Source organism: Dipodomys spectabilis, unplaced genomic scaffold (assembly GCF_019054845.1).
Source record: "Dipodomys spectabilis isolate Male_0828 unplaced genomic scaffold, ASM1905484v1 ptg000145l, whole genome shotgun sequence".
Classification (NCBI taxonomy): domain Eukaryota; kingdom Metazoa; phylum Chordata; class Mammalia; order Rodentia; family Heteromyidae; genus Dipodomys; species Dipodomys spectabilis.
Genome location: NW_024870822.1, coordinates 6,383,472 through 6,410,087, shown reverse-complemented (window position 1 = coordinate 6,410,087; position 26,616 = coordinate 6,383,472). Strand labels below are relative to the sequence as shown.

Genomic DNA, 26,616 nt, shown 5'->3' with positions numbered 1-26,616 from the left:
CACAGCCAGATTGCCCTTACATCCTTTGTGTCCTTTACAGGGCCTAGATTGACAACTTTTTTACCTAGTAGGAGAGAAAAGCTGTCCTTCACGTCCTTAGGTTCAGTGAGTCATGCACATTTTGGAAGGTAAGTACCCTAAAGGGCCACAGAGCTTCCCTGTCCAGTCACAGATGGGCATGTCAAGGGCTCATCCATGTTTGCATCAAGACTAGAACACTTCTGAGCTTAACCAATCCCTGCCTCATATGTTTTCCACTCTATTCATGCTAATGTTCTCTCTGCTATTTCACATTGCCTTGCACTTCCATTTTTGCAAAAAGTGCTATAGTATAATGACATACAACATTGTGTCAATGGGTCAGTGTCCCAGGACAAATAAAATGGCAGGCCAGCAGTTTGATTGGTGAACTCCAGAGGAAATCAGCAGATAGTGAAACACTAAGTCAGAGTTTATTACAGGCAATGACAGAGGATCTGACAAATGGGGTCTGGTGGGCAGGAAGGCAAGGACATCTTTTTGCAATTCCTTTCATTATTCAAAATGCAGGACATGTGGGAATAGGACATTTAAAAAATGAGTTCTTGATGTCAGTCAGAGTCCGGGTGAAATGATGGATGCTGGCGGTATCTGTGGGGGAGAATACTGACACCTTTGTGGATCTTCATCAGATCTCTGTGTTTCTGACACCTGTGCTATTATTTCAACCTGAGGGAATACAATTTCATGACAGTTCTGGAAACTAATCAGGACAGTTCAGAGCTACTTGCCCACATTGGAGCATGGCCCACAAACAACTTATTTCTAGGCCATTCTATATCGATGATGGTAGCACAGCTGTTATGCTTACTGCAGCCACTGAGCCAACAAATGTGAATCACTGGTAATCATGGATGGTCTCAAAGAGGCTCTTTGGAAGTGGTCTTCCACCATTTGTACTGAGTTCTCTGAAATTATCACCTTTTCTGTTTTATTTTCTTTACTCTCCCTGAAGACTTCTCCCTCCTCCAAGCTGCTCACAGTCTCTGTCTCCCTAAGAAGCAGCACTATGTAATCATAAAAAACAGGGGTTCTATGGGCTGCAAAGTTGGCTCAGTGGTAGAGTGCTTGACTTGCATGCATGAGGCCCTGGGTTCCATTCCTCAGTACCACATAAACAGAAAAAGTCAGAAGTGGTGCTGTGGCTCAATGGTAGAGAGCTAGCCTTGAGCTGAAGAGCTAAGGGATAGCACCCAGGCCCAGAGTTCAAGCCCCACAACAGAAAAAAAAAAAAACAGGGGTTCTAGACTCAGACACAACATGTATTTTAGGTCAGTCTTGGTTCCATGACTAGCTATAGTGACTTGGGAAAAATCAATCATCTGCTGTAGGCTTCTGTTTTCTCATATGTTAAATGGAACTGACAACAGTACCCACCTCAAAGTGTGTACTGAGGATTAAATGAGGGCCACGTGTAAACATATAGGAATCTGAAATGCACAGGGCTAAATGGAAAAAGCCAATCTAGAAATGAAGCTACATAAATATGTTTCCAACTACATGACATCCTGAGAAAAGGTCGTGGTTATCAGGAGAAGAAGGAACAGAAAGGATTGTAATGAACGGGTGGAGTATTGAGTGTTTTTGAGGTGATAAACCTGTTTCACATGATACCATACTGAGATACATGGCATTAGACATTTATAACTATAAAACACAAAGAGTGAACCCTCATATAAACCACGGTCTGTAGTTACCAGTAATGTATCCGCATTGGATCATTAATTATAAAATGTCTTATACCCAATACAAAATGTTACTAATGGGGAAAACTGTGAGGGCGAAAGGGAACTCTCTGTTCTTTCTGTGAGATTTTTATGTAAACTTAAAACTCAGATAAAGTCCATTTCTGTGAGTCCACGTATAAAGCAACACATGGGAAATGTCCAGCCATAGGTGTACTGCAGTGATTGCTCTTATCAACATTTGGCAAGACCACTGACAGATGACCTCTGAGCCGTTTACAGTGCAGCCCAGATCTTAGAAATGGGTCTCCATTGTACAAGAGCCCACCCTGGAGAAGGATTTAAGCAGCAAAGGAGGTGAGAATGGGGAAGCATCTTGGTCCCAGTCAGCAGGAGATGGCATTTCTTAGCAAAGAGGAGGTACCTGACCAGCCCCAGTGAGTACAAAAATTTGTCCAGGCCAGATGATCCATTAAGCCAGGAACTGCAGGACACTTGAGCAGGGAAAGAGGCAGTGAAGGCAGCTTCCAGTCTGGTCCTCCAGTACTCACCTGAATGCCTCGGAACACGCCATGGGTATGTATTCTGTACTGAGCCCCACAGAGGATAGGTGTGGTGTGGCTCTCACTCTCGTACCCTGTGCCATGGCTGCAAACACAGAAAAGGGAAGCTGACGTTCAGGTTAGCTCATGGACCCACCTTTGAGAAATGCTAACTGTCAAGAAAACTCTTTTAAAAGTCCACAGCATGAGAATAGTTGGTCTTTGCTTCCCTCCAGGAGGCTAGTCTGTCCAACACTCCTGTCCTCACCACGAGGCCATCCCTCACCCTTCGATTCTGGCAGGCTCCTTGTGTGGATCTGGGTCTCACTCAGACACGCTGAGAAAAGCCCCAGTGGCAGATTTCATCCACAGCGAGTTGTTTACCATTTGAATGGTGGGCTGACAGCCACGGATATCTCAGGAATGAGCAGAATGCCTGGAGCTGAGTATGAAATGCGTTGGATTGTTGTCGGCACCTCATGACTCACATGTTACCAGATAGCACCAAGAAAGTGATGAAACTTACAAGAAGAGATGTCACGTCTTGGGGGGGGGGGGGGGGAACAAAGCTGCAGCCTTGTTCCACTTAACCTGCAGATCAGCTTTCCCAATCAACTTAACTCTTTGTAGCCAAACTATGCCAGGTCATCATCCTCCAGCATAAGACTCATTGGTCCCCTAGTTGGTGCTCAGGTGAACTTGGGACCAACTAGTAAGACCGGGGGAATGTAGAGTGTTCAAAGAATAATTTGGAAAAAGTGGTTGATCTGCTGCACAAATACTCTTTCCTTCAGGTACAATCCTTTCTGGTATCTATTCTGCAGTGATTCTATTCCCAGATGAAACAGAGCCAGGACAATAAGCCATTCTGGCAACACATTAGAATTACACTAAGAACCACCATGGGGATGGGGATGAAATTGCTTTGTGAAACATCTCTGTAAAATGGTGCAGCTGCTTCGGAAAGTGTCTGGCTGTCTTTCAAAAAAAAAAAAAAAAAAGATCTAAAGTTACCACATGACCCAGAAGTTCTGGGTCTATACCCAAGGGGAATAAAAGCAGATGTCTACATAAAAAAATATATATCCATTGTTCACCAACAGTATAATTATTTAGTAATAAAAGCCCCATACGAGAATCAACCCAAATGCGGATCAACTGGGGAAGGCACGAACAAAATAAAATATATTCATACAATGGAATATTATTTGGCAATAAAAAGGAACAAAGTTTTGATTTGTGCCCTGACAGGTACCAACCTTGAAAACATTATGCTAAGTAGAAGAAATTAATCCAGAAAGACCACTTGATGGATGATTCTATTTATAGGAAATGTCTTTAAAGGAGCAAATCAATAGAAAGTCAAGTCATGATTGATTGCCATTCCAACCTCCTCCAGGGCTGAGGGAGCTGGAGAGATGTGGAAAGTTGAAATGCCCTAAAATTGCAGGAATAATTATACAAATCTGGGAATGTAGGAAAGCCTAGAACGCTCACTGTTCATTCTAAAGGGGCAGGCTGCATGGTATTCGGATCAATAAAGTATCTTAAAAAAGTATGCATGAACTTTTTCTTAAGCCTCCAGGGAAAATTTACTGGCTATTGGGATTAAGAACCTGTATTCTCTGCCTCTATTACTGTAGCAGTTCCAGAATTGTGGGGCAGTAGGCAGATGACCTTGCAAAGCTCTCTGATGGCCGGGGGCTGCCTGGACTCACTTACCCAGGAGAGAAAATTCCTAGAAGGAAAGACTGAGCATCTGCCAGGACAACTGCAATGTCCACACGGCCTGGGGGCCACCACAGCTGTGGGGTTTCACATTTTATCCACGCATCTTAGAAAGAACTGTCTGCCTACATCGCATAATTGGGGGGACAAGTAGCAATTCTGTTCTCTCAACTGGCAGTACCTTGTCTTTCGTTCCCACTTCAGTTGGTTTTTCTCATTATCTTGGGCAAGAAGAAGGGATGGCACAAAGAACTAAAAGTAGGGTCAAACATGCTGCAATTGGGAAAAAAATGCCAAATCTAGACAGCACCTGCCTTTCTCACCCATGTGCTCGTGGAGAAAGCAAGGCCCTGCTCCCTTCCTGTCCATCATATTCACAGATGGGGGTGGGGGGGCGAAAGGGAGGAGGCTGTCCATGGCATGTGCAGAAGCAGAAAGGAGGCAGGGCCCGAATGGAACTGTCAGGACATGGCCTCAAAGGCTATGAGGAGAAGCTATAAGAAGTGCTATGGTTTCTGCATGTGACACACAGGGTCTCTAGGGTTAAGAGTTATGACATTAGTGGCGATCAGAATTATTTCCAAGTTTTGCCATGAAATAGGATAAACTAGGAATTTGTCTTTCTCTGGGTAATGTGTTTTTCTCGAGATAACTTGTCCAGTGACATCAAATGTTGTGTAACTCAGAACAGCATTAACCCTGGCATCCAAATGCAAGCCATCCAATGAAAGAAGCAACCATCAATAGGACTGTAACTGCCAACCATGCTTCCCGATTCTACTTTCTATAAATAAGAAAAACACCTGGTTCCTGCCTATTGGATCTTGTATTTCCAAAAGACAAATGACAATTCAAGTCCCTGGTGATTAGTCAGCTTCCACATGTGGTCTTCCCAGGGTACCACACAAAACCCATAGGCATTTAATTAGCAACAACAAGCAAAGAAAAACAAGGTGGTGGTCTTGGAACTATATACTAACAGAGGTAGAAAGGGCCTTAGGAAAGTCATGTGTTCTACCACCATTCAAATCAAGAATCTCTTCCACTTGGTGCTAACAGTTGTATGAAATGATTGGTAAGTAGTTTCTAAGGCAGCTTATTCTATCTGGGAAGTTTTGATTATAGGAAAGGCTATCCCAAACCAAGTTGAGTTCTACCTCTTTCTATTTGCCTTCTAGGCTAACTATTGAGTGATTATCACTACGTTAAAGCTGTCTCTGTACATCTTCTCTGCATGGTGGTAACTTTGGCCTTGAGTGTATAGACTCTTCAACCCTCTCCATCTTTTACTTCAATGACTAAAGTAGGCACATAGCTCATTAGTGTTTTCAATATGGACTAACTCTTCTTCCACATTTCAACCCTTCAGATATTTGAAGATAACATGCTAGGCTACCGAGCTGTATTCTCTCAACTATGACAATGTGAATCAGAGTCTTCATTCTTTTACTATCCCAATTGTCCTCTTCTGGGTCCTCTTCATTCTGTTAAGTCCTTCTTAAAGAGACAACTCAGGATAGATCTCAATACTGCAAAAGTGTGCTTCTATACAAGCTTTAAGAATCAAGACACAGCAAGGTACTGGTGCTCACACCTATAATTCTAGCTACTTAGGAAGCTGAGATCTGAAGATTGTAGTTGGAAGCCAGCCAGGATAGAAAAGTTTGTGAGATTCTAATCTTCAATTAACCACCAAACAGCAGAAGTAGAGCTGTGGCTCAAGTGTTAGAGCATTAACCTGAGCAAACAGAGTTCAGGGACAGTGCCCAGGCCTTGAGCTCAAGCTCCAGGATAGCACCCTTAAAAAAAATCAGGACAGAGCTGGGTGCCAGTTCTAATCTTAGATACTCAGGAGGCCAAGGTCTGAGAATAACAGTTTGAAGCTAATCCAAGCAGGAAAGTCCCCAGGGTACTCATCGCCAATAACCACTAAAAGGCTAGAAGTATAGCTGTGGGTCAAGTTGTAAAGTATCTGCCTTGAGCAAAAAAGCTCAGGTATAGTGCCCAGGCCCTGAGTTCAAGCCCAAAGAGTGGCACCAAAAAAAAAAAATCATGACAGTAATATAAATGCTTAAAACTGGTGACCTCACACCTCAGTGAAGGGATTACACTTCAGATCTTTTGAAATCAATATGTCAGTCAAACATGGTAGTCATTAACACATCTAAGAGCAAGTAACTTCATTGCACTCAGGTCATGGTGATCTTCCTCAGTCAAATCAAACCTCCAATTCCCCACCTTCATCCCTATCCCTGGCATCACCTAAGGTAGATACCTATAATCCAAAGTGAAATTGAGGGCTATTCTTCATATTTCATTCTAATTCTTCACAGGTCATCCCCAAATGCTGAAATCTTTTTCCACTCTGGATTATTACTTACAATACATTGGTTTTCCATCTCTATCTCATCTCACCTCTGCTTACAAAGCACCTTTTCTGAGTCTTCATAAGAGGAAACAATCTTCCATGCTGTTAATGGGGCCTCGTATATGTACAACACACATAAAAGATGTTTTCATGGTAGTGGATGAAGCGATAGGATTCTAGAAAGTCTCTCTTCGTGAGGAAATTCAGTCACTTGGACCAAGTACAGTCCACTGAGGCAAACATCATCAAGAGTTAATCCTGGGTAAGGAATGTGGCTTAGTGGTAGAGTGCTTGCTTAGCATGCATGAGGCCCTGGGTTCAATTCTTTGGTATCACATAAATACAAAAAATAAATAAAATTATTTGTTTTTAAAAAAGAGTTAATCCTGAAGGCTCAGGAAGGTGATGACTCTTGTTGGGACAGCCACTAACTTAAGACAGTCAAATAAAGCCATGCTTTTCTAAGACAGATCTGGTAACAGTATCTGAGAACTATGCTGTGAATAAACCAAGCAGGAATGAAGTAGAGGTCTGAGCCACAGGACTTCCAAGGAATGGCAAGGAATCACCAACCTAGTGAACATTTGTGGGGTCAAGATGCACGTTCCAGATAAAAGAATCACAGAGACCCAGATGGGTGCAGCATGAAAAATTAAAAGCATAAAAAAAATTAAAAGAAAACCACAGTAACTCAGAAAGTGAGGATGTTATCATTCATGGAGTGGATAAGCCTGGGTAAATCTGGACTTTCTTAGGATAAAAAGTTTATGCATTATTAATCTTTGTGTGTCTTGTTGTCTAGTTAAAAACAATAAGATACTTAATTGAACTGAACAACAGGAAGATGAGATTTGATATCTCCTGGGCCAAGATTACCAGGGACGTCAAAAAGATTTACAGTGAAATGAAACAGGTCAGGCACAGATGGGAAGAAAGTTGGTGGGCCTGGTACAGGCAGGTGAGGTTATGTTATGCCAAGGTAGCTCAGGTAGTGTGATTGTTTTTCCCATCATGCCAGAGGAGGAAAAACCATTCACTAGGTTCCCGAAGATGTTTCAGACAATGCCTTTGGTTTTGTTGCTCAACTAGGTGCAAATCATTTGTTTAAGCATTTAGCCCACTAATTCCCTATCATATCCACAGAAAAATCAAAAATAACCAGCTTATTTATAATACAGACTTGCAATATGATTTACTTTCTATTCTCAAACTCGGAATTCAACCACAAAAATTAAGTCTATGGCTATCTCCTACCCAACTTTGGCTCTCACTGATCTAGTTTCATTCCTGCATATACCCAAAAATCTGGCTGAATAACTTTTCCAGTCCATGCTCATCACATTGTTCTGTAGTTTCCAGAATCATTTGGGCTTATTCTCATTTGAAAACCAAGACATTTACACTGCCCCCCACCCCCACCCCCCCGACTCCATTCAGTGTCCAAAACCAGGACTCTAACTCCATACTTGCTTTCACTGACTGGCTAGCACTCTATTAAGTAAGCCACACCTCCAAGCCTTAATACCTGTCACATCTCTTATTCACCTATCTTTTTCTCCATTAAGTTCCAAGTTTTTGCCCAAGGGGGCAATTATTTTATGAAAGAATATAGATTTGACTTTTTTTTAGTTTAAAAAATCACAAGTGCAAATATTCCAATGGTGTTCAAATAAATTAGAGAAATAAACGCAGAAAAGCCCAGAAGAAATCAGATGTCTCTGAATTGACCAAGATAGTCACCCTGCCCCATGCTCAACAGAGACAGCCATGATTCAGCCCTATCCATCAACAACTGTCAATACTAACCTAGTGTTGTCACATGAAGAAAAGTTAGAAATCTAGGTTTCTCTAAGATCTTCTTAATTGTAAACTCTTGCAAATGACTGAAATTTTAAAACACATGCTTTCAAAGCCTAGTATTGAAGGTTATAATATAAACTGGAATACTCCATCTTGATTCTGCTGTATCTTACCACTAGGCAACAAAATTGAGGTGAAGATGTACATGATTCTTTGAAAACTAGGAATTAGAATCTTCTAAATCCTGAAAGCTTAGAAAAATGTTATCCTTACACAACAGAAGTGACCAGTGCAGTAAGAGAAAAATCTAGAAGCTTTTATCTTCAGGGATAAGTGGTTTGCCTCTTGTTTCACTGGACTATTTACACAAGGTATTGAGTTTACAGAGAGAAAACCCTATTTCCTGTCACAACAAAGTTATTTGTCTCCCATGACTGCTGCTGTTAATTACACAAATTCACTTTCTTGTAATTTTGGAGATCTTAGCAGCAAAATGAGCCTCACCAGATTCTGAAGGCAAGATATAGGCAGAGCAGCCCTCTTGAAATGACTCTGAAAGATAAATTTCTTTCCTTGTCTTTTTTTTTTTTTTTTTTTGCTAGTCCTGGGGCTTGAACTCACGGCCTGGGCACTGTCCTTGAGCCTCTTATATTCAAGACTAGCACTCTACCACTTGAGCCACATCACCACAGTTTATTGGAGATAAGAATCTCAGGGGGGACTTTTCTACCCAGGCTGGCTTCAAACAAGGATGCTGGGATCTCAGCCTCCTGAGTAGCTAGGATTTATAGGTGTGAGCCACCAGCACACAGCTTCCTTGCTTTTTGTAATGTCTAGAACATGCTTGCGTTCCAAGGTCCCTTCTTCCCATCACTCCCATCTCTTGCTGGCTCCAACTGCTCTTCTGTAGTCAAATAACCTTCTTACAAGGTTATTTGTTGTTCCATTTAGGTAATTCAGTCCACCCATATTATTCACCCATAAATCCCATATCAAGATCTTTAACTGAATCATGTCTGCAGAATATCTTTTGTTGCATAATGAAATACTCACAGGGTTCCAGAATTCTAATCTGGGTAACTCTGGGGTTGTTATTTAGCTTGTCATCCCAAGGGAGCTAGATCTGCCCAGTGTCTTGAAAATGGATTTGAGAAAACCAAATGAGTTTGGGTCCTGTATCTCTGGATTAGTCTGAGAACACATAGACTGATTCTGAAGATCTGGCTTCCAGACCCATTGCCACCATTCCATTCCTCTGTGAGTCCTCCAATCCCTCTGCATCACGGAGCCATCATTTGTAAAGCGGTATTAACAGATTTGCTGTTACAGATTTGTTTGAAAATCAGAGAGGTGAGCTATCAGAGGAACACAAGTCAAATACCATCCAGTAGCTTCATCCTAACAAAATATTCAAGAGGCCTATGACTATGTGCAATGGGTGACCAAGAACCATAAAAACTATTTACTTTATATTTCCTATGATTGAGATCACTAAATTGCTTACAACTGGAGGAGTTGTTTAAGGTGAACATGTCAGACAAATGATTTAGCCTTCCACTTTGATTTCGCTTCCACTTTGTGCAAAATAAAAACAACAACCTTACCAGCTGCTGGGTGGTTGACAAGTAGGTCAAGGGAGTTTTGGCAAATGCTTGGTCCATGGTAGGTACTAGGTAAAGAATGTTGATTATACAGTATCATCCCGCTTTACAGCAAAAGTACAGTGGGCAGAGGCTGACTTGCCCAAAGTCAGACAGAAGTTTCAGCACTCCCCTTCATCCTTCAGAATGAGCTGGGCAGCAGTGATTGGATAACCCCATTCTAAGGGTTCAATTCTATCATGACAACTGAATGACTCCCAGATCTTCTCTCCAGAGCATGAATGAACTTAGGCATCAGTGTAGTGGAGGAGTGAGCAGAAGAGCAAATTCAAAATCATCCCTTTCTGCTGCTGTTGTGAGGAGCAGTGTTTGTTTTTGTTTAAGAAAATACAAGGATAACTGATGGGAACGACCAGCAGTCCACATTGTGCCCAATTTTACAAAAACCAAGTCTTTTCCTTAACTGGAGAAATAGAAAAAGCAGACACAGCCATCAGCAGCAGAGCAGGTACCTCATGACTTCATTTCTAGCAGCAGCCTGGACTGGCTTTTTCTAAGCAACTTCAGCATATGTAAAAACGTATCCTGAGAAAGTTGGCTTTCCTAGACAGTTTTACAATGCATCTACACAAGTCCTTAAGACTTTGCAGGAAATAAAAACTGTCCCTTGAAGAACACAAATTATGAGTTTTCTTTCTGTGTAAAACATGTACTTTGAGGATTGGGTTAGGAAAAAAAAAAGCTTGAAGAGTAGCTTCTTTAGAAATGATTAATTTTGATATTCCACAGGCACAAGAAGATTAATAAAAAGGAATTGAGGTTTTACAGATGATGGAAACCAGAGCTGCCCTGAAATCCCTTATCAACAGGAGAAGTTTTAAAAAAAATTCTTTGAAGAAGAAAAAAGAAAGATAGAATGTAAAAGAAAAGAGACAGGGCTTTTTAAGGCAATTAGCATTTAATATGAATATTCAAAAGGAGAAACTTGAGCCTGTGATTTCTCTCTCCCACCTCTAGTTATTGGCCAGGTGGGTCCCTCACCCATCCTTACCTCTCTACAGTTCATCCGACTGCAGAAAAGTAATGGGAAAACCTCAAGCTCTGTATGCCCTGACATAGAATTTACCACAGGCCCACTTCTCTGTCTTTGATCCTCTTACATGGGAGATGCTTTAAGTGCCTGGTTCTTTCGATGTTTGACAATCAACTTTTCTATAAGCATGGCAGCCTATCAGGCTCCTTATCTAGCGTACCAGTTTCTGAGTAAAAAGAAGGAAGAAACCACATAAAAGTTGAAACACAAGAAATAAAGCTAAACTTGGTATTGCTCATCAATTATTCTTACCTAAAACAAAACAAAAAGAATCTACATAGAACCAACCCTCTAAATGTAACTATCTGATGATAGGAAATACAGGGATAGAGGCTCACAGTTAGGACACTGTAAAAGGAAGCAACCTCCAAACCCAGGTCACAGGATAGTCAACCAAACAATTGATCTATCTCCAACAAATCCACAGAGAGAAAAAGCAAAATGAGGGAGAGGGGGACTGTGGCAGTATCAAACGGATAACCAATACAATCTAATGAAACCATAAATTTTTCAGGACTGCTCATCATGCACAAAGGTAAACTAGAGATCCTTGGGTGGAAGTAACTAGTCTGAAGGACCTGGTGTCAAAAGACCCAAAGACCTCTCCTAAGAAGGCCTGGTACTCACTGCACAGTGCTTAGCTTTTAAGTCTGTCTGAATAAACATCCAACCTCCCTGTAGCCAGGGTAATTTCACAACTCATCTCCACATCCACGTCTAAGGTCTTACAAGAGAAATGAAGAGACGCAAGAATGCTCTAACTCAGAGCTGGCAGCAACCTGGTACAGGCACTTCTAAGTTCACACAAACATCCTTTGACTCTTCCCAGTTGTAATGAATGAAGGGCAATATTTTCATTAAATTTACCATTCTGCCTAGAAGTCATCAACAATACCGTCCAGCCATACTCTTTCCTTTGTGAGTTTGATGCAGCTTTTATAGTGGGACTACAACAAACTGATGTTAAAAAAAAAAAAAAAACCAAGTGAGTGCTCTGCTCTGGGCAAAATAAAAGGTAAAGTTTCTTTTGCTAATAAGCCAAAACAGAGAGTAAAAACCTAAAAGCAAAATAAATGAGTTAAATTTGATTAACTTTGAACACACACACACACACACACACACACACACACAGTGTGTTATCTGACAATTCAAAGGCATAAAACTTCCTTTGAAAATATCTACAGGAAAGAATGCATTATTGTGTTTTTTACCTGAACAATTTGCTTTCTTCTCTTCCCTGGTATTTCATTTCAGTTTAGATCTTAGAAGAAAACTGGGAATTTTGTTGCTATTGTTCTTAACAGAAACAATATACTTTAACTACTTTTCATTTCTAAAAAACACCCACACAATAGATACTTCTAACTAGTGTGTGTGTGTGTGTGTGTGTGTGTGTGTGTGTGTGTGTGTGTGTGTGTGTGTGTGTGTGTGTGTGTGTGTGTGTACCAGTCCTGAGCTTGAACTCAGTGAGCCGTGGGCACAGTCCTTGAGATTTTTTTGCCCAAGGCTACGGCTTTCCCACTTGAGCCACAGCTCCACTTTTAGCTTCTTGATGGTTAAATAAAGCAAAGAGTCTCAAACTTTCCTGCCTGGGCTGGCTTCAAATAGTGATCCTCAGATCTCAGCCTACTATTGTGCTTTTTGATAAGCATTCTTCCCAAGCAGACCACTACATTCTCCAGCCACACTACCCAACCTGGGCCAAGTAAATATCCTCCCTGGGTCTTTTCCTGGAAAAGAACCAATAGGGAGGCATTCTCCAAGCCAGAGCTGTTTTTGCCACAGCAGAAGGAGCTGTCTGAAAAGGTATCCAGTCCAGAGAACAGAGACAAAGACAATGAGCTAGTATTCTAACCATACTGCTTCAGTCCCTAAATCTAGACAAGGGTTTAAAAAATACAATACCAAGGCCGGGCCCCTGTGGCTCACGCCTGTAATCCTAGCTACTCAGGAGGCTGAGATCTGAGGATCATGGTTCAAAGCCAGCTGAGGCAGGAAAGTCCTTTAACTCCAATTAACTACCAGAAAACTGGAAGTGGTGCTGTGGTTCAAGTAGTAGAGCACTGGCCTTGAGCTGAAGAGTTCAGGAACAGCATTCAGGCCCAGTTCAAGCCCCATAACCAACAATAACAACAACAACCAAAAAAAAATAAAAAAACCCATAACCTACACTCTTCCTTAGACCTACATCCATTCTGACTGGGATTTTACCACCAATTATAAAAAAGGCCCTGCATAGTGATGCCTATTCTAATAGTAATCAGAAGTCCATAATCTATTACATTAAATCTTATTAGATTTATTTTTCAAAGATACATTAGAACATTGTAACTGCATAAGTTCTGATCCCTTCAAATTATTTGGAGAATGCCCCTTTAATCCAACCATACTACTAACCAAAACTTTGGTTATATTCCTCATTTCAAAAATTTCTTTACAGCTGGGTGCCAGTGGTTCACGCCTGTAATCCTAGCTACTCAGGAAGCTGAGATCTGAGGATCACGGTTCAAAGCCAGCCGGGGCAAGGAAAGTCCGTGAGACTCTTATCTCCAATAAACCACTAGAAAACCGGAAGTGGTGCTGTGGCTAAAGCACCTTAAGCTTAAGAGCTGAGGGATAGTGCCCAAGCCCAGAGTTCAAGCCCCACGACCGACCAAAAAAAGTTTTTTTTCTTTACAGTCAGGCCAAGTATGGAGGTATAAGCCTTTAATCTAAGCTACATGTGGGGTGGGGATGGGAAGAATGGAGGTTAGAGGCTAGCCTAGGCAAAAAGTTATCCAAAGAGACCCTATCTGGACACATAAACCAGACATGGTGATTCACACCAGTAATCTCACCTACATGAAAGGTATCCATAGAAGAAACAAAGTCTGAGGCTAGTCTCAGGCAAAAGATTAAGGCTCCATCCAAAAACCAATGAAAGCAGAAAAAGTGGCTCACATGGTAGAACACCTGCCTAGCAATTATGAGACTGAGTTCAAACACTGGCACTATCAAGAAGGATGGATAGATGGATGGATGGGAGGGAGAAGGAAGGAGGAAGGAGGGCAATGAAGGGAGGAGAAGAAGAAGGGAAAGAGAAAGAAGAAAAGTTTCTTTTTTTTTTTGGTCCGGTCGTGGGGCCTGCACTCTGGGCCTAGGCGCTGTCCCTCAGCTCTTCAGCTCAAGGCTAGCGCTCTACCACTTGAGCCACAGCGCCACTTCCGGCTTTTTTCTTTTTGCTTATGTGGTGCTGAGGAATCGAACCCAGGGCCTCAGGCATGCAAGGCAAGTGCTCTACCACTGAGCCACCTTCCCAGCCCCAAGAAAAGTTTCTTAACAGTCACAGTTTATCCATCTCTTTCTGCCATGCAGTCCAGTCTTCAGCCACAGTTTAATAAGGGACACAGACAGTGGTTAATAGCTGACAACTCCCTTGTATAAATCAACCCGTATGAACCATCAAGCTTTCCTCACCACTTGCAACGGTACACAAACCTCACCCAGCTGACCTTTATCCTCTTATTTCACACTCAAAGTAGAACTAAGAGACATTCTTTCATCGTTTCCTACAAGAGTTTGGAGGGAGCAAAGTTTTAAAACAAAAAACAAAATACTGATGTTTACTGCTGCTAGTGCTCCAAAGAACAGACTCACAGATCACATCAGCAGACAGTAGAAAACATTGCTACTTTGTCAGAATTCCAATTTTAATTTAACTCACTAGGTTCTATATTCTCAAGGCTTGGCTCTATGACCAGAGATTGCTGCTGACTCTGCCCAAACCCATGTGACAGATAAACCCTGCATCTCATCCCAGAAAGATGGGACAGGATCTTCACAGTCATGTTCTTAGAGGCTTTCATCCAACCTGCTCCCCTAAAACTCCAGGATCGGCACAGGGCTTTGAAGACTCACCTGGACAGATGGAAGGATCTAAGTAGAACCATTACTTCTGAAGGCCTCACCCTCCCAAGGGACCTTGAATAGCACAAATGAGCTGGAGGAGTGTCTGCCTAGCATTTGTGCCAATACCAGGATTTGAACTTGATCTTCTTGTTTGGTTAATGCTCTACCATCTGAGCCATGCCTCCAGTCTAGCTTTTTGCTAGTGGATTTGAGTCTAGTCTCACAGACTTAATTGCCCAGGCTGATTTCAAACCAAGATCCTCTAGAGCTCAGCTTCCTGGGTAGTTAAGATTAAAGGCATGAGCCACCAGTGCCTGGTTAACTTTTGTTTTGTTTTTTGTTTTTTAAATATCAGAAGTAAGCAAACAAGTTTAAAAAGAAAAATCCAGGATGGGAAAATGTTAAGCCATGACATAAAAGTCAAGAACTTGAAACTATGAAACTAAACATAATTCGAACTATTTAAAAAAAAAAAAAACTTCTGGCAGGAAAAAAAAAAAGTTACTGACAGAGCTAAGACACAAACCAGAGATGGCTGTTATAGTACAGATGGCAAGAAAAAGAGCTCTTATAAACAAAATTTACAAACCATTATTATTACTAGGTAAACTATCCCTGCTAAAGCCAACCCTCCACTTGCCTAAAGAGACTTTTCCCTTTCATCTTGCATTATTCCAATAATTCTTCCCCTCCCACCATCTTCCTGTTTGTGATGATCTGAATCAGCAACCAAACATGGAACTATTCTAAATATAAAAAGCAAAATAATTGTTTTTTTAAAAAAATCTCCAGATCTCTCCCCAGCAGAATCTCACTTCCTTTCTCCCCTCTACAGCAGAATGACCTTAAAGAAGCTGGTTTTATATCATGTCTCTAACTGCTGTCCTCCAAAGATGTCTCTTCCCCCAATACTGGGGATTAAACCCAGGATCTCATGCAGGCTAGGTTAGCACTCTACCACTAAGCTACACCTGCAGTTATGGAGATTTATTCTTCTTCTTCTTTTTCTTGCCAGTCCTGGGCCTTGAACTTGGGACTTAGGCATTGTCCTTCAGCTTCTTTTTGCCTAAGGACAGCACTCTACCACTTGAGCTACAACACCACTTCTGGCTTTTTCTTTTTATGTGGTAATGAGGAATCAAACCCAGGGCTTCATGCATGCTAGGCAAACACTCTACCACTAAGCCACATTCTCAGCCCTCTATTATTTCTTAAGGTAGTGTTAATAGGCCTTTTCCCCCTTCCCTCTAATCCATCCAGAGATAACTGTGGTTAATAGATAAGTGTTTCCAGTATCTTTTTTCTCTATAGATACAATGCACAATTTGGTGGTAAGATGACAAATGACTTTTCTTCTCTTCTTAATAATGTTTTGGTACTATCTGAATTTAAAAAAAAAAAAAAGACAAGCCTGCATTGATTTTCTGATCAAAAGAGAAAAAATAGTTGTTTTCATTTTAGATAAAGCAGCCAGCTTAGCTTCATAGAACACTCCATTTGTGATAAAAAATAAAGAATTAGGGGCTGGGAAGGTGGCTCAGTGGTAGAGCGCTTGCCTTGCATGCCTGAGGCCCTGGGTTCGATTCCCCAGCGCCACATAAACAAAAAGAAAAAAAGCTGGAAGTGGCACTGTGGCTCAAGTAGTAGAGCACTAGCCTTGAGCTGAAGAGCTGAGAGACAGCGCCCAGGCCCAGAGTTCAGGTCCCACAACCAGACCCAAAAAGAAAAATAAAAAAGAAGAGAATTAGAAATAAAGTTAGAATAAATAAATCCATTCACTTTTAGTAGAAAAACACCTACAACAATATGTAGTAGCTCCTCGTTTCTGAGAAATATTTGGGTGACTTTTCATTAGTGTAGATTTTAAATCAATATTTTTCTAGCTAGAGGTTATGATCTTTTCTTGAGCAGATGACAGGAAGGAGCATAAATAGTGAGCAGAGAGTCTCAAAACAGCAGGATAAGACTGCAGACCTGATAAATGCAAAATACTCCCTGGGGTCACAAAGGCATCCTCCCCCAGCCTAAGTTACCCTCTGCCCCTCCAGAAATCACATGCACACGCTCATCTTCTACTAACCAATCAGAACCTTCCTTAATCCCACTTCATCTCTCTGTGATACCATGATCTCAGTTCTAAGTTGTCCCCTTTACCACCACTTTCCCTGCTTAACTTTCCTACAAGACCTTCTACCCCTGCTACCCACATGTGAACAAACCTGTCCTTTACACTCACATTTATGAGATGAACTTATTTCCTGCTTTTAACACAAAATGGTTAGAAACACATTATAGAAACAACAAACCTACCGACCCCAAAATATTTTTTTTAATTTGGTATTGTTAAAATGCTTTTTAAAACTCAACTCTGATGAGGCTTCAAACTCAGAATTTACCAGAAGCCAGTGGTTCATGCCTAGAATCCTAACAACTCAGGAGATTCTGATGTGAGAATCATAGTTCAGAACCAGACAACGCAGACAAAAGTTCTCAAGACTCTTATCTCCTATTAACCAGCAAAAAGCTGGAAGTGGAAGTGTAGCCCAAGTGATGAGTGCCAACTAGGAGAGAAAAAGTCAAGCAAGAGATCAAAGCTCTGAGTTTAAGCCCCAGTGCTGGCCCCATAAGTAAATAAGAACTCTTCAATGCTCTATAAGTATGTACTTATGAATTTGGTTAGATCTAAAGTCAATTAATTTTTATAAAAAGGAAAGTAACAGAAAAAGATCTGAGAATGTGTACAACCCAATATTACATTATTTCATCTGAATTAATGGGGGAATTTTCCTTTCCTTTCCTGTATAGTTGTATGTTGAAATGTCCTATAATTTCTGTGATTAGTTACGTAATTTAACATTTATAATACATTATCTAGGTGTAGTGACACACATTTTGTATTAAGTACTCAGTAATCAGAAGCAAGAAGATCCAAGTTCATGGCCAGGCAGGTCAGTTAAGAAGGAGACCCCCATTTCAAAATCAAAATACAAAACACAAAGGCTGGGAGCATAGCTCAAGTAGAGAAGTGCTCCAGGCCCTAGATTTTGTCCCTAGAACATTAAAAAAAAAAAAAATTACGTAATTAAACACATCCAAACAGAAAATGCCAGTGGGGGTGGGAGTTGGGGAGAAGAAAATCAATGGAATGTAAAGACTTGAAGAGAGATTTATGAATTAGTCCTCACCAAGTGAGAGGGACAAGGGACATGACACTGTCCAGGGTCTCCAATTCCATCAAACCTAGGAGTTCACTTTTCCTTACGCTAGTCCAGCTATCAAACCCTAGCCAAAAACTGGATTAGAGAATGTAGCTCAATGGTAGAGTTCTTACATCTATGCTGAAGGCTCTGAGTTCAATCCCAGCATTAAAAAAATAAATCAAGCCCAGCACTGGTGGCTCACGCCTATAATCTTAGCTACTCAGGAGGCTAAGCCAGGTTCACCAGGTTCACCAGGTTCAAAGCCAGCCCACCAGGAAACTCCGTGAGACACTAATCTCCAATTAACCACCAGAAAAACTGGAAGTGGCGCTGTGGCACAAGTGGTAGAGCATATGCCTTGAGCTGAAGAGCTAAGGGACAGCACCCAGGCCCAGAGTTCAAGCCCCATGACCAACGACAACAACAACAACAACAAAAATGATTTGTGAGAAACACAAGGGGCAGAAAAGTTATGCCATGCTTGAAGGCAAAGGGAAAAAGTCAATTGCAATAGACACCTCCTGTCTTGTTCAGGTGCATTTCCTGTTGTCCACATCTACTTCAAGTCTCTCAAAATGCTCTAGAGTACACTGATGTGTCCCAGTCTCGCTTAGGGGTCTTTGTAACTGCTGGGGAACCTGAAGAAGCATTTCTCTTCTTGTATCTTCTTACAACTCACCTGTCCCTTTTGTTGAGGATACATCACGTGATCTCTACAAACATGTGACCTTTGAACACTTATATTAAATCACTCTCCTTCCCATCCCCATGGTGCTATTCTATCACCCTGTATTATTTCCTTCAAAGTATTCCCCAAGTGATCTTGTCGGTAATCTATTCTGTGTTTATTATATGTGGTATCACAGTAATGTGGTTATCTTATATGCTGCTGTCAGAGTATAGATGAGTATTGGGGACTAGGAAGCACTCACCAAATATCTTGCTGAGTAATTGAATTGTAGATCAGTATGACATCTCTGATGCTAGTCTTATTACAGTGTTTCAAAAGGAAAACTATCCAGATAATGAATCTAAATGTATGTTCAATTTCACATCTTCAGAGCATTCTTTGGGAAATGAAAATAATTTTGTGTACTCTATATACACATGTATCAATATCAATTAAAAACATTGATTTTAAAAAAAAAAAAGGAAAGGAGGGCTGGGAAGGGGGCTCAGTGGTAGAGTGCTTGCCTTGCACACATGAGGCCCTGGGTTTGATTCCTCAGCACCATATAAGCAGAAAAAGCTGGAAGTGGCGCTGTGGCTCAAGTGCTAGCCTTGAGCTGAAGAGCTGAGGGACAGCGCCCAGGTCCAGAGTTCAGGCCTCATGACCAGCAAAAAAAAAGGAAAAAACTGTTTCAATGCCAGGTGCCGATGGCTCACACCTGTAATCCTAGCTATTTAGGAGGCTGAGACCATGGTTCAAAGTTAGCCCAGACAGGAAAGTACATGAGACTCTTTTTTTTTGGGGGGGGGGTCCAGTCGCGGGGGCTGAACTCTGGGCCTGGGCGCTGTCCCTCAGCTCTTCAGCTCAAGGTTAGCGCTCTGCCACTTGAGCCACAGTGCCACTTTGGCTTTTTTTTTTCTTTTTGCTTATGTGGTGCTGAGGAATCGAACCCAGGGCCTCAGGCATGCAAGGCAAGTGCTCTTCCACTGAGCCACCTTCCCAGCTCCGTACATGAGACTCTTATCTCCAATTAACCACCAGAAAACTGGAAGTGGTACTGTGGCTCAAAGTGATAGAGTGCTAGCCTTGAGCAAAAAAGTCTAGGGACAATGCCCAGGCCCTGAGTTCAAGCCCCACAACACCCCCCCAAAAAAGAACTGTTTTAACATCATAAATGTAGCAGTCTGGAAGGAGGAAATGAACATATTCGTCCTTGGGGCACTGAAGGAGAAGACACTCATGAATGCTCTATTCACAGAACTGCTTATGCTGTGAGAACTGCCCCTTTCCACTTTTGTGTTGCAGCTCAAGCTCCAGGAGCCACTTAAATTTCAGGCTATCTGCTCTCAAGAAGTCAATCTCCTGGAAGGGTACCTTATGTTCATCAGAGGAAAGGGGAAGGTGTTGGGCTGTATTCTGGAGCTCCCAGCCAGAACCTCTATCTCTTTTGGCAGAGGTTGTGGAGGATGAGACTATGTCTAGAGGGGATTTTCTCTAGCTTTGACAACTTTGGCCCTACCAAAACACACAGCTTTGCTTCACCATCCATCACTCATCGTGAGGCTCCTCAGTTTTCCTTGTGAACATCCACAGGTCAAATACTGTGTGTTCCCCACAGTCTGTGAACTTCTTGGACCAGCCCTGGGACATTCATTTTGCTCAGCATGCCTTTCACATTTCCATTGTGTTCAATTTCCCACTCCCCCTACTCTGGTCCCCAGAGAGTAACTTCCTCCTTGTTTTAATAACTTGGACCACAGTCAAGGTTGATGTGTTTCTCCATTTTGCAGGATATTTTCTTCAGAAGAGACAAAACAGAGGCCAACAGGGTAGCCGAGCCTTGTCAGCAGCCTTAGAAGTCAGCAACCATTACGAATAAACCAAGAAAATGTTTTTAAACCAATAAAAGGCAGACAACACAAGACATCAGAGAAGTATTTATAATGGTGGGCTAAGGCTTAAATGCCTGTAATATTTTTTCCTCCTAGGGGCCCACTCTAAAAGAAATGAGTTTTATTTGTTTATAGGGGAAGAAAAGAAGGGGGAAAAGATAAAGTACTTTCAGCTTTCAGACTTAAGTTGAAATATACTGAAACATAAGATTCTCCCAGTAGCTCGGTCCCCAATAGACAGGTAAGGGTTAAAAAAAAAAAAAGTAACAAGCCAGTACCGGTAATTCTAAACTATACCTATAGTCCTAACTACTCCAAAGGCTGGAATCTGAAGCTCACAGATCAAAGACTGCCAGGGCAAAAAAAAGTCTATGGAGCTTTTATCTCTAATTAAGTACACCCCTCCCCCCCCCCCCACCCAAGAAAAAAATCAGAATTGGGGTTGTGCGTCAAATGGTAAAGTTCTAGTTTTGAGCAAAAAGCTCAAGGATAGTTCTCAGGCCCTGAGTTCAAAAAAATAAAGAAAAAACAACAGGCCAGGCACCGATGGCTCACACCTGTAATCCTAGCTACTCAAGAGTCTGAGACCTGAGGAGTAGAGTTCAGAGCCAGCCCAGGCAGGAAAGTCTATGACACTCTTACCTTTAATTGACCAGCAAAAGCCAGAAGTAGAGCTGTGGCTCAAGTGGTAGAATGCTAGCCTTGGGACAGTGCCCAAGAGACAGTGCCCAAGCCTAAGTTCAAGTCCTAGGACTTGCACACACAAGAAAAGGTGGGGGGGGGGGGGGAGGGAGAACAAGAGGAAGGGAGGGAGGAAGGAAGGAGAGAAAGAAAAAAAAGCAGTCTCACAAGAAGGGAGACAAGGGCGCAAGGGAGTGAATGACAAGACTAACCTCCCCACACACACACACACACACACACACACACGTGCCACGTCATGTTTTCCTTTCAGCTTACCACATTCTACTTATAATCCTGTCCCCACTGCTCTCTGACACCTAATGAAAAGCGTTTCTGTGGAATTGCTTAGGATACTTTGTGAAGGAAGTCAAGAATGAGTATTTACTGGTGTTTAGCCTGAAGTTCATGACCTTTAAATAAAAAACTGAATAATACTTCATTTTTACAAGTGATATGGAAATTGGTTTTTTCCTTTAAAACACAAGTCGAATCACCAGTTTTCATGTTATAGATCCACCAGGTCACCATGGTTTTTCACGCTATCGGGAAAAATCAACCTGTTTTAGATAGCTCCTTGAATAAAGTTTGTATTCAAGGAATGTATTTTCATTTGGGGAATCTTTTTCCAAACCAAGTGACAGATCAATGAAAACTGGTGCAGTTTTTAGCCCCTAATACAGAAGTGAACAAATTATTCATACTTTGTGCTTCATCCTGACAATACAGATTCTGATGCCCTAGTAAATAACAAATACCATGTTATCCAAAGACCTTTAAAAGTATCTAAATTACTTGAGCATGGTGGTACACCCCTGTAATTCTAGCTATGTAAGAAGCAAAAGTAAGTTGATGTCATTTAGATGACCAATCCTGGGCTTAAAGTTGAGACTCTAACTAATATGTGTCTGAGACAAGCAGAAAAGGTCAGATAAGCTGGTGTTAGGTGAAATGAACCTCAAGATAAGTATTCAAATGTTTTTTCTTTCATGTGATTGTTTCTAACATATTTATAAGATGATTTCTTTGTTGCTTTGTATGTCCCTCCCCCACGGTATAACCCTGCTTTCACAGTATTTGATGTTGGTATAATTTGTGGAGGGGAAGGGAAAAAAACAAATCGTTTAAATAGGGATACAGGTGGACCCACTGCAACAATGAGATGTACAAGTTGTTATGCCGAAAAACAAACTTTACAACTTTGGCAGGAGAGGGGGGGGGAAGGGGGAATATAGGGGGGCGGGCGGGGGGGAGATTAGAAGGGATAGGAAGGGGAAACAAAGGAGGCGGCAACAATGCTTGATAAGAAATGTACTCATTATCTTGCTCATGTAATTGTAACCCCACTGTAAGGTATTTTCACAATTAAAAAAACGAAACAAAACAAAACTTGAGACTCTATCCAGAAAGTACGTGGCTCAAGTGATAGGGCACTTGCCTAATGTAAGCACAAGGTCCTGAGTTCGAACTCCAATATCACTAAATAAATAAAGATATAAAAACTATCTATGGAACATCCACATTAGAATGCATTTCAAGATTCCTTACTTGTAATTTTTATAGATAATAAAAACCACCCAATCCTGTATTCCAACATAAAAGAAACATTTTTAATTGAAACACACTATTCCCTTCATAATCATGTTCCCGTCTGTTGCTGGCATTTCATCTGAGAGTTACTAATGTTAAGCAGAGGCCAGAGGATCTAGAAGGAAAGGGCGGGACCCAAAAGCCAAGAAATGGAAAGGAAGTTGAGAGCACGTAGAAAGAGAGAATGCTAAAACTGTCAGCAGGCCCTTGGATGGAAATGGCACGTGAAAAACAATTCCAAGCACTGAGGGCTTTTTTTTTCTTTTGGATCCAGAGGGAGGAAGTAGAGATCTGGATAAAACAGCAGAAAACTTGGGGGAGGTGGGGGGGGGGGGGCGGTGGGGAAGGGATCTACCAGTCAAGTCTAGGAGGATGAAAAGCCACTCTGTTGATCAGTGAGGAATGATCCAAAGACTGAGCCAAGAAAGGAAGAAAGATGGGGGCTGATTCTGGTCTTTAAGCAGAGAAAATAAAATCAAAAGAAAGAGCTACAGAACTTCCCCAGGATATGTTTCGAAATGGGAGAAAGAGGATCAGAAGTCTTTAGAAAGTCTGGCTCCAAATTTAGGTAAGCTGTCCTGGGAAATATAAAAAGTCTTGACTGATCTAAACAGAATATGTTTAATGCCACAACTTTGGTGTTTTTGAACCATTCACAAGGAATTGAGCAGTGTTCCTGCTGCACCATTTTTTCAAAAAAAATTTCCCCAGGGATGTGTGGATGAGAAACATCACCAATTCCACTTGACCCACAGTATGTGCACAATAAACAAGAGGCAGGGGGAGGAGGGGATAGATTTGCCCCATCCCCCAAATGCTACCCTGATTACCCACATCAGCCCTAACTCCTGCATGCTCAGATGTTAATTAACAAGGCCATGTCCACTCACTTGCTCTGCCCTTCTGTCCATTTCACTGAGCTGGAGCTCCCAGCAGCAACTCTAGAAGAGAAGAAGAGGTGGGGGTGGGGAATGGAGCATGCATGGCTCTGACAAGCCCCCCAGGTCCTAGAATCTAATGAGAAGCCACGAAATACACAAAGACATAAAGCTAGCGGACAAGAGTGTTGAACAAAGTCCCCAGTCCCACTGGGACCAGTGGTGGGTGGAAGGCTTCACAGAGACTGGACAGAGCTTGAGCACTGGAATCTGATTTGAGCTTGGAATACCAGATGTTCTGTGCAAAAGGATTTGGCCTTGCAAAAGGACTTAACTCTGGGTTTCATTTAGTTTAGTGATGCCATTAGTCTAATACAAAGATAAAGTGAAGCACCTGGTGCATTGTTGGTACTCCATGGGTATGATATCCAACTGCCATCTCCTCTGACTTGTGAAAAACTAAAGGCGAGTTCTCTCACCATTGAAAGCCTGCTCTTCCTTCCTTCCTTCTTCCTTCCCTCCTTCTCTCCCCTCCTTCCTTCCTTCATTCCTTCCTTCATTCTTTCCTTCCTTCCATCTCTTCCCTTCCCTTCTTCCTCTCTTCCTTCTGTCCTCCTTTCTTCCCTCCTTCTCTCCCCTCCTTCCTTCTTCATTCCTTCCTTCATTCTTTCCTTCCTTCCTCCCCTCCTTCCTTCCTTCCTTTCATCCTTCCTTCATTTTACAAATACAAAGCCTCTACTCTGGTTCAGCAACTGTCTTCTCCCTACGATGATCATACATCATGCATGAGCAAAAACTGTCGCTTGCAACAAGAGTGAGCATGTCTAGCTTTGGATTGTTCAAATCATCCTCACACAGATACAAATTTGGATCCTGGATTTTGTACATGCAAAGCATTTCTTGAAAAGATAATGTAATGGTTAACATCTGCGATAGCACTAGCAAAACATAAACGTTAAATGAGGTTACATGGACACGACATCTGTGAAGAATTCTAAAACATTCAGCAAGACAAGGCTCGGTATCCCAATTTCCCTGCTCCAGACCAAAAAAAAAATCCCTTTTACATTTTTGAAAATTTGATGCTGAACATAATCCATGAAGTAGACAAAAGAGCATCATAATGCTCCAGAGAGGTAGGCCCATTTTTCTGTACTGTGCTCCTTCCACAAGTGAGAAAGCACCTGGAAATTGTTTGAACGGGTATACATACTGTTGAAGTAAAGTGCTTACCCCTTTAAGGTGGCTCCAAGGTTCATCTGATTCCAGGTCATGCATTCCAGCTGGGAAGTCATTTGGTACAAGTTGTCACTGTTGGAAAACATCCAGAATTAGAAATACACAAATACATGTACACAAACACACGCCCACATGCACGCACATGCAATTGTTTCTTGCTGGGTGCTGGTGACTCATGCCTGAATCCTAGCTACTCAGGAGGCTGAGATCTGAGGACTGATGCTCCAAGCCAGCCTGGGCAGTAAGGTCTCTAAGCCTCTTATCTCCAATAAACTACCAAATGGCCAGAAGTGGAGCTGTGGCTCAAGTGGTAGAGTGTTGGCCTACAGTGAAAAAGCTAAGGGACAGAACTCGGACCCTGAGTCCAAGCCTTAGGACTGGCACCAAAGACAAAGCAATGGAGTTTTAGCTTGTGTTTATAAGCCACAACATTTTGTAGAATAATAGAGTATACTTGTCTGAAATGACTTTCATTTCACTCCATAGACCTCTACACAGTTATTCATTTCCCATACAGCAGAAGATTTAAAAGAGAAAGGAGGAAAAGAAGGAAGGGGGGAGGGAAAAGAAAAGAAAGAAGTAAATGAAAACACCTTAGAACACCAAACAATGGAGTTTCTGAAGAGGTAAACCTTGAAAAGAGGGTAAGAAAAGTGAGACTTTGAAAGGCAACACAGGCTGGATAACTCAACATTAAAGTTAAAAGCCTGAAACTGAGAGGAAAAAGACAGCAGATTAATTATTCATGAAAAGGCCATTAAGTTGTTTTAATCAAAAGGATAAGTATCTTGTGGATTATGAGGGTCTAAAAGTCACAGAGTGATGGGTGATGGATGGGCTGATTCAAAAGGATGTGACAAGCAGAAGATGGTGATAAAATCCTTGCACAGCTGAAAGAATTGCTCTCTACAGGATTTACAATCCTTGTACAAGTCAAATACAGTATGGACCTCTCCCCCGCCTCCCCCATCTGGCCAGACATTGGTGGCTCACTGCCTACCTACTCAGAAGGCTGAGATCTGAGGGTCCTGGTTTGAAGACAATCCCAATGAGCCAGCAAAAAGCTGGAAGGTATGGCTTAAATGGTAGAGCACCAGTTTTCAGAGGATAGCTAAGGGAGGATGCCTAGGCCCTGAGTTCAAGCCCCATTACTGGCAATAAATTAAATAGATAGACAGACAGACAGACAGACAGACAGACAGACAGACAGATAGATAGATAGATAGAAAGAAAGATAGATAGATATAGGCACAATTAATTATTTACAATAAGACCCCAAAGGAGAAAATAAAACACCAAAAGCTCTCATTGTCCCTTTATTTATCTTACTCCTAGCAAACGAGCACACAAATCAATTACTAAACATCTCCAACACTACCAAGCTCAAGTAGGAATAAATTTAGACCTGATCTTAAATAGTTAATTATGAAATCTGAAACCCCAGAGATTAATGGTTTTTCTGGGAACCTTTGGTTTTAAACACATCATAGAGAAAATTTTCACTCTACCTTCATGGCAGACATGAAAGGAGATAAGAAACAGTATCTAGGGTGTGATACCAGATCACAAACCCTAGACAGTCTCTATCTCGTCATGGCATTCCTTTCTGCTGCTTTATTGACAGAAGCAAGAGGAATTTTTAATTCAGAAAGAGTGTTCTTCAGCCAACTAAACTGGGAACATGGCGGGGCGGGGAGGGGGCTTGAGAGAAATTACAGCAACTGG

The 26,616-nt window shown here is 41.7% G+C and overlaps 1 protein-coding gene across 2 annotated transcripts in view; it reads right to left on the bottom strand.

Moving 5' to 3' along the window:
• Wt1 (WT1 transcription factor) overlaps positions 1-26,616 on the bottom strand; it is a 49,795-nt gene that overhangs the window by 7,008 nt on the left and 16,171 nt on the right. Inside the window, exons 4-6 of one of the 2 annotated variants that reach the window (XM_042691687.1) lie at positions 24,886-24,963; positions 23,665-23,715; positions 2,276-2,372 (exon numbers count right to left, since the gene is read on the bottom strand). In XM_042691687.1, coding sequence (XP_042547621.1) covers positions 2,276-2,372; positions 23,665-23,715; positions 24,886-24,963 — 226 coding nt within the window. The remainder of the gene's footprint in view (positions 1-2,275; positions 2,373-23,664; positions 23,716-24,885; positions 24,964-26,616) is intronic. The other variant, XM_042691686.1, reaches the window with a different exon arrangement.